Source organism: Colobus angolensis, unplaced genomic scaffold (genome assembly GCF_000951035.1).
Source record: "Colobus angolensis palliatus isolate OR3802 unplaced genomic scaffold, Cang.pa_1.0 Scaffold17, whole genome shotgun sequence".
In the NCBI taxonomy this organism is placed as follows: Eukaryota; Metazoa; Chordata; class Mammalia; order Primates; family Cercopithecidae; genus Colobus; species Colobus angolensis.
This window is the reverse complement of record NW_012114821.1, coordinates 550,215-558,223: the sequence shown is the minus strand read 5'-3', so window position 1 is coordinate 558,223 and position 8,009 is coordinate 550,215. Positions and strand designations below refer to the sequence as shown.

At 56.7% G+C, this 8,009-nt stretch overlaps 1 protein-coding gene across 1 annotated transcript in view; it reads right to left on the bottom strand.

Annotated features, from left to right (window-relative positions):
- ARHGAP39 (Rho GTPase activating protein 39) overlaps nt 1-8,009 on the bottom strand; it is a 74,477-nt gene that overhangs the window by 10,516 nt on the left and 55,952 nt on the right. Inside the window, exons 5-6 of the mRNA XM_011938197.1 lie at nt 7,707-8,009; nt 5,839-6,400 (exon numbers count right to left, since the gene is read on the bottom strand). Of these exons, the coding sequence (XP_011793587.1) occupies nt 5,839-6,400; nt 7,707-8,009 (865 nt within the window). The remainder of the gene's footprint in view (nt 1-5,838; nt 6,401-7,706) is intronic.

The following is an 8,009-nucleotide window of genomic DNA, read 5'->3' as shown; positions in this document are numbered from 1 at the left end:
TAATCTATGCATCAGTGTGGCAGAAGTGATGGCCTCTAACAGCACTGAGTCTTCGGACTCATAAGCACAGTAGACCTCGTCGTCTACTTTACTGCTTTACTTTCAGCAATGGTTTGCAGTTTTTACTGTGCAGGTATTACACGTCCTTTGTCAGATCTATCTCTAAGTATGTCGTATTTTAAAGCGCTACTGCAGGCAGGCACAGAGAAGCTGAGGCAGAAGGATCGCTTGAGGCAAGGAGTTAAAGATCAGATGGGGCAACATTGCAAAACTTCATCTCCACAAAAAAATTGAATTGGCCGGGTGTGGTGACTCAGGCCTGTTATCCTAGCTACTTGAGATGTTGAGGCTGGGGGATCACAGCTTGAGCCCAAGAGTTGGAGGCTCCAGTAAGCTGTCATACCGCTGCCTGCCACCCTGGGCCACAGAGTCTCAGAAGAAATAAATACATGCGATTGTACTCCACCCTGGAGACCCTGTCTCTAAATAAATAAATACATGCAATTGCAAATGGTATTTTAAAATACCAGCTTCTAATAATCTGTTGCTAGTATATAGAAATATGAGGCCAGGCTTGGTGGCTTACATCTGTGATCCCAGCACTTTGGGAGGCTAAGGTTGGAGAATCACTTGAGTCTAGGAGTTCGAGATCAGCCTGGCCAACATGGTGAAACCTTGTCTCTACAAAACTTAAGAAAAAAATTAGCTGGGCTTGGTAGTGCCTGTGGTCCCAGCTCCTTGGGAGGCTGAGGTGGGAGGATCCCACGAGCCTGGGAGGTGGAGGCTGCAGTGAGCCGTGACAGCACTACTGCACTCCCCTGGGCAATACAGTGGAACCCTGTCTGGAAAAAAAATAAATATTTATTTATTTGAAATGAAGTCCCTGTCTGGGGATGAAAAAAAAAGAAATAATTAATTAATTAATTTGAAACAGAGTCTTGCTCTTGTCACCCAGGCTGGAGTGCAATGGCACGATCTCGGCTCACTGCAACCTCTGCCTCCTGGGTTCAAGTGATTCTCCTGCCTCAGCCTCCCGAGTACCTGGGATTACAGGCACCCACCACCACGCCCATCTAATTTTTGTATTTTTTAGTAGAGACAGGGTTTCACCATGTTGGCCAGGCTGGTCTCGAACTCTTGGCCTTAAGTGATCCACCTGCCTCAGCCTCCCAAAGTGCTTGGATTACAGGCGGGAGCCACTGCGCCCAGACTGCTTTCCTTATTAAGCAGAGTTTTGACCAATCCTTTGTTTTCAGCATCAGGGTCACCCTCTTCCCCCTTTGCTAGAGGAATCTGGTTCTACCCACTTTGGAGCTTTTAAGGGTTTGCTGCCTGCTTTAGCTTTTCCGTTTTCCCACCATCTGCCCAGGATTCACCGTTTTTGGTCCACATGCTCCAGCTTCTAAAACAGTTGTTCTTCCTTTTCCATTTTCTTTTTCTTTGTGGGTTTTTAAAATTGTGGTAAAATACATATAACATAAAACTTACCACTTTAACCATTTAAAACAGACAGTTCTGTGACATTAAGTACATTTACATTGTTGTACAACCATCACCACTGTCTATCTCCAGAACTTTTTCATCTTCCCGAAGTAGACCTCTGTCCGCATTAAACCCTCACTTCCTGCTTCTCCCTCCCCAAGTCGTGGCACCCACCATTCTAGTTTCTGTCTCTGGGAATCTGACTCTTCTAGGACCTCACAGAGGTGGAATCCTACAATCTCCATCTCTGGGAATCTGACTGCTCTCGGGCCTCACGGAGGTAAAATCCTGCAATCTCTGTCTCTGGGAATCTGATTGCTCTCGGGCCTCACGGAGGTAAAATCCTGCAATCTCTTTCTCTGGGAATCTGACTGCTCTCGGGCCTCACGGAGGTAAAATCCTGCAATCTCTGTCTCTGGGAATCTGATTGCTCTCGGGCCTCACGGAGGTAAAATCCTGCAATCTCTGTCCTGTGACTGGTTTCTTGTCTTTAGCATGATGCCCTCAAGGTTCATCCACATGCATCTGCCAACACTTCCTTCCTTTTTAAGACTGGAAATAATTTTCCATTTCGTGGCTGGACACGTTCTGTTTCTCCACTCAGTTGCTGATGGATCCTCAGCATGTTCCCACCTTTTAAGTTATAAAAGCTGCTGGGAACGGGGTGTACAAATCACCGTTAAAGAGTCTTGGCTCCCAGCTCTTCTGGGTCATTCCAGAAGTGGAAATGCTAGATGATATGATAATTCCATTTGTAATTATTTGAGGAACTGCCTACTACTTTCCACAGTGGCTATACCATTTTACATTCCTTTCTGTTTTTTTTTTGTCTTTAAAAAATGGTTTCACTGGCTGGGCGCGGTGGCTCACGCCTGTAATCCCAGCACTTTGGGAGGCCGAGGCAGGCGGATCACGAGGTCAGGAGATCGAGACCATACTGGCTAACACGGTGAAACCCTGTCTCTACTAAAAATACAAAACATTAGCCAGGCGTGGTGGTGGGCGCCCGTAGTCCCAGTTACTCAGGAGGCTGAGGCAGAATGGTGTCAACCTGGGAGGCGGAGCTTGCAGTGAGCCGAGTTCGCACCACTGCACTCCAGCCTGGGCGACAGAGTGAGACTCTGTCTCAAAAACAAAAAAAGGCTTCACTGTCATTTTAGTGAGTTCAAGGTGGAGGTGAGGCAAATGCCCATGTTCAATCTGCTGTCACGAGCTGGAAGCCAGGAGACCTTGCTGGATGTATGAAGAAGAGCAGTGAGTGAAATCTTTAGGGGTCTCCAGCCTTCCAAAATACACAGACGTGGAGCAGGTGGGAGAGCTGAAGCTACCATACCCACTGCCAGGTGCGCTCGATGTCTGTGTTGAGAACCTGTTGAGGGAGGTCCTGGGGACCAGCCAGGAGACCAGAAGGTGTGACCACCCATGAGACAAGGCTAAGCTGGGGGCATCACCTTGTGGGGCCTCAGTCCCCGAGGGTGGGGACCACACAGTGCAGGTCATGTAGGTGCTGGGAGATAAGACAATCAAAGGCTCCTGAGGCTGAGGCAGGCAGGGTGCTCAGGGCAATGCACCAGGCTCAGCTTTGCCCCTCACCAAGGTCCCCCAGGCTACAGTTTCCTTTTTCTAAGAACTCTGTGGCAGCCTAGCGGGCCCTCCAGAGCACAGGCTACATCCTACATCCTCCTTGGCTGATAGGGCCTGTCTTTCTTCCCGCCCCTCCCCTCTTCTGATCTCCTCCTTTCCCTTTTCCCCTCCCCCCTCTCATGGGGTCTTAGCTGGACACAATGGCTCATGCTTGTAATCCCAGCACTTTGGGAAACTGAGGCAAGTGGATCAACTGAGGTCAGCAGTTTGAGACCAGCCTGGCCAACATGGTGAAACCCTATCTCTACTAAAAATACAAAAACTAGCCAGGTGTGGTGGTGCTCACCTGTGGTCCCTGCTACGTGGGAGGCTGAGGCAGGACAATTGCTTGGGAGGCAGAGGTTGCAGCGAGCTCAGATCGCACCACTGTACTCCTGCACTCCAGCCTGGGCAACAGAGCGAGACTCTATCTCAAAAAAACAAAAAAAACAAAAAAAGAGGGGGTCTTGCTCTGTTGCCCAGGCTGGAGTGGTGGAGTGCAGTGGTGCATTCATGACTCACTGCAGACTTAACCTCCTGGGCTCAAGCAATCCTCCCGCCTCAGCCTCCCAAGTACTTGGGACTACAAGCATGCACCACCACGCCTGGCTAATTTCCTTTATAACATTTTTCATAAAGACAGGGTCTCACTTTGTTGCCCAGGCTGGTCTCAAACTCCCAGGCTCAAGGGATCCTCTTGTCTCAGCCCAAAGTGCTGGGACTCCAGGTGTGAGCCGCTGTGCCTGGCTGGGACTCCAGGTGTGAGCCGCTGTGCCTGGCTGGGACTCCAGGTGTGGGCCGCTGTGCCTGGCTGGGCCTGTCTTTCCGAGCAGCAGGAGGCTGGCTGGAAGGGTGAGGCTCATTTGGGAAGGGATGGCCACCGTGTATGTAGAGGCCTCTCCTCTGGGCTCAGGGTCAATCAGGGACCCTGACAGATGAACCTAGGAGTGGACCCTGGGGCTGGAGATGGGGTTCTGGCTGTGAGGGTGGCCACAGTACCACAGCCAAGATGCAGGCTGCCTGCCAGTGGGACTGCACAGAGCCCCAGCCCTGCTGTCACTCCAACCCAGACAGTGCTCTTGGCCTTCATGGGCCTTCCTTGGCAGAGCTCTGAAGCCATGGCCACCCAGGTTGAAGCCTGATTCCTTTCTCCATGCAGGCCAGAACCCCACAGCTATAAGATACGAGGACAAAGGCACACGAGCCTACGTGTGAAGGGCAGTGGCCTGGAGCACACACTCCCCTAGGAGGCCACAGCCTCTACTTACACACAGCAGAAACGGCCCAGCCACACACTGGCTAGGCAGCTGGCCCAAGATGAGCCCAAGGAACCTCAGGCCTTTGTCTGGCTGTCTCCTGGCCCTTCACTTGCCTCCTCTTGGGTACCCACTGTGGGCTGCATGCTGTGCTGAGCAGCAGGGGCTCCGCTCCACAGCCTCCAGCTCAGGCACGACATTCCCAGGCCCTTTTGGAAGAGGGCGAGGAGGTGAACCACAACGCCAACAGGAGCACAGCCCCTAGGACTTCACCTGCTTCTTGAAGGGCCCAAGACCAGGGACTGGGCTTCACGGGCCAGCCCAGCCTGCCTGGCACCCTGCTCTGGTCCCCTTCTGCACATGCAGAGCCCCAGCCGCCTGCCAAGCTCTGCCTCTGCTGTGATTTTGTGTTGAGAAGTCGGGTGAAACTGCATGGCTTCCAAAATCTCCCCACAAACAGCTGACGGGCCGGGTGGTGCCTATACCCAACACTGTCCCCAGGAACCTCCCATTGCCCTGTGGCCTCCACCCTGCCTCTGTGCCCACAGCAGCTTGCAAGCCACCTTCCCCACACCTGGGCTGGGGGTAATAGGGGTAAAGCCCAGCAAGGCCCTGACCAGGGGCTCAATCTCTGCAGAGGCAAAGGCGAGACCAGGGTGGGCTCTCACTACCACAGAACAGTCTATGACATGTCTGACCTGGAGGGTGTGTGTGTGCATGCATGCATGTGTGTGTGCGTGCATGCATTTCTGGACATCAGTTCTGTGGCTGTGCCCTGCAGATACCCACAATGTGAGGCAGAGGGCGGCTTGCTGCGGACGCAGGGCTGTCCGGCTGACGGCACCATGGCCTGGGCCCAGCACACCTGAAGCATCGTCTTGGAGAGCCCTGGGCAGACTCTGGCCTCCCACGTTGCCCCAGGCAGCCATCAGGATGGGTTGACAGCTCCAACTTACGACCCCATGGGGCAGCTTCGGGGCAGCTCAGGTGCTGCATGACCTGCATGTGAGCCACGGTCACTGAGCTGCTGCCTGCTCACAGGAGCCTTCTGCCAGAATCATGCCCAGAACAGACAACCTGGGTCTTGCCAGGGTGGTAACCCCTCTAGGCCACGGACAGCAGAAGGCGAGTGCAGCAGGCATGCAGGGCCCTGACCACAGCTGCTCTGCCCTCAGCCTCTTCGTGCCTGCCCTTGTCAGGGAGCGGGACTGGCCGTGGTGTGCTTGGAGCAGAGTGGATGCGGCCATCGAGGTCCCACGCCCTCGTGTCTGCCAGGGCTCCGGAGCTCCTCGCCTCAGTGCTAGGTGGGGCTCCAGAAAGAGGCCACACAGGATGTGGGGTGTTTCGGGAGGTGTGTGTCAAGCCACGGCCCTGTGTGGAGGGCCACCAGGGACTTCACCAGCTGCCGCCCAGCACCGTAGGAGCCCGCTCCACTGCTCTTACCTGAGCTGGAGGCAGAGCCCGTGCATGGCCTTACCTTTGGTGTCGTTGACGGGGTCCATGTGTCGGTAGATGTAGCCTTCCAGGTAGGAGTGGAACTTGGGAGTGGGCGGGAAAAAGGCTAGGCAGATGGCCATGAGCTCCCAGCCGCGGGCCAGGCTCTCCAGGCGGAAGTTCTCAGTGGTCTGCCGGCACAGCTGGATGTAGAGCTCGTCCCGCAGGCCCTGCACGCTCCAGCCCTTGGTGGCGACCTCCAGGGCCACGTGCAGTGGGTCGGCCTTGGCCCGACGGTCACCCATGTACATTTGAATTAGCTTGAAGAGTTCGCAGGCCTCCTTCTTCACGTGCCGGTCGCTCGTCACGATCATGGGCTTCTTGATGGACTCGCTGCTCCAGGCCAGCATGTTGGCGATGGACACCTTCCGCCGGAAGAGGCCCTGAGTGTGCTTGTTGAAGTGCTTGGAGGCCCAGTTCTCGATGTCCGTCTCCGAGGAGGGCTTGCGCAGCGTGAAGGTGGGGAAGACGCAGCTGGAGCTGGGAATGCCGCTGCGGCTCTGCCGGCTGCTCTCGAACTGGGCACAGGCACCGAGGTCCTCAGACTGAGAAGGACAAATGGGGCTAGGCTGTTAGGGGGTGGAGGAGGGCCAGGCAGTTGGGCTCACTGGGCCACAGTCCCCAGAAGTGTGAGCTGGGGCCCCACCAGAGCCAGTCAGGTGAGAGGCCTGCCCTGCTCACCACAAGGCTGGGGCTCTGGAGCCCCTGTACCTCCCAGGGTGTGGCAGGGCAGCCTGCTGATGGGTGACCCAGGTGACCTGGCTGAGGGTGAAGCAGGAGGAAGGGGAACATCCGCTGGCATCCCCAGGGGACTGACCTTACTCTGCCACCCCCTGAGAAGTGTCAGTGCCCTTGTTCAGGCACGAAAGGCTGCAGTTCACACCAGGTAAAAGTGCTGCCTGGTTCCCAATCCCTTCACTGCTGGGACCCCAGGCCCTTCCTCCAGCCTTCACCCCAGGCCGACCTCCAGGAGGCCCCTCCCTGCTTGCTGCTCTGAGAGGACCCTGGTCCACGCACCCTGGGCCTCTCTGTCCTCTTGTCCTCCTGCATCTTGAGCAGTGGACAAAAGCACAGCCTGGAAGCTGTTCTGAGGTCTCCATCCTGGAGACTATGAAGGGCACCCAGGCCCTCAAGGCCTCCCCACCCCAGGAAGCTCCCTGGTTTCCTCCTCCACCCTCCTGGGTCCTCAGACGCTAGGCCTGCCCTCTGCCTCACCCTGAGGCAGAGGCTTCCTGTGTCTGCAGCCGACCAGTGTGAAAGGCCAGGGTCAGGAGGTGAGAACAAGGACGGAGATGCTGGACAGAGGTGCACGTGGCCTCCACGGGATCTGGCCTCCATCAGCTCCAGGAGCCAGGTGGGGAACGTGCCAGAGGCCCCAGACTGGGTGCAACATCCCTGAATTCCTGGGGCCTCTGACCCCTCAGCAGTTCTTCCTACCCGAGGGAGCCTCGGAGACTGGCTTTAGAGAAACACCAGGGAGCCCCCGACACCCTGGCTGCCCGCTCCTCAGGAGCCCAGGCCACGGCTCTGGTGGCCACCACCCTCCCAGTCTGCTGAGGCTGCCTCTGTTCTGTTGCCGGAGCCAGGGTGTGGCCTCCAGCTCCCAGGACGAGGAAGGCACTGCCAGGGAACCCCCAGCAGCCCACACCCCACGGGGGCCTCCTCGTGGACTCCCGGCTGAGCCCTGACAGCCCGCTGGAGTGCCCAGGGCCCCGGAGGCACAGGGCTTCAGAACTCTGTGTGCTGTGTGCACGCCCTGGACGCCAGGTCTCCTGTGCCCAGCCCACGGGGCCCACTCTGACTGCGCTGGCCCCAGGCTCTCAGGCTCAGCCCCGCCCGCTGGGCCCTCACCTGTGAGGGGTGGAGGTAGGGCTCTGGCGAGGCCAGGTTGGTCTGCACGGAGACGCTCTTCTCCAGTAGGATCTGGGGGAAGCCGAGCTTCTCAAAGGTGCCCTTCCTCCAGTGCTTGTTCTCCTGCTGGGCCAGCGCCTCATCCTCGCTGAAGGCCCGCACCACCGGCCCGGGCATGGGTAGTGGCAGGGCGCCGTCGCTCTCGTAGCCAGAGCCGTCCTGCTGGGAGTCCCAGCTGCTCCTCTGCTTCATGTGGAAATGGGCCTGCTGCGCCTCCCAGGCCAGCCGAGCCTGTGCCAGGAA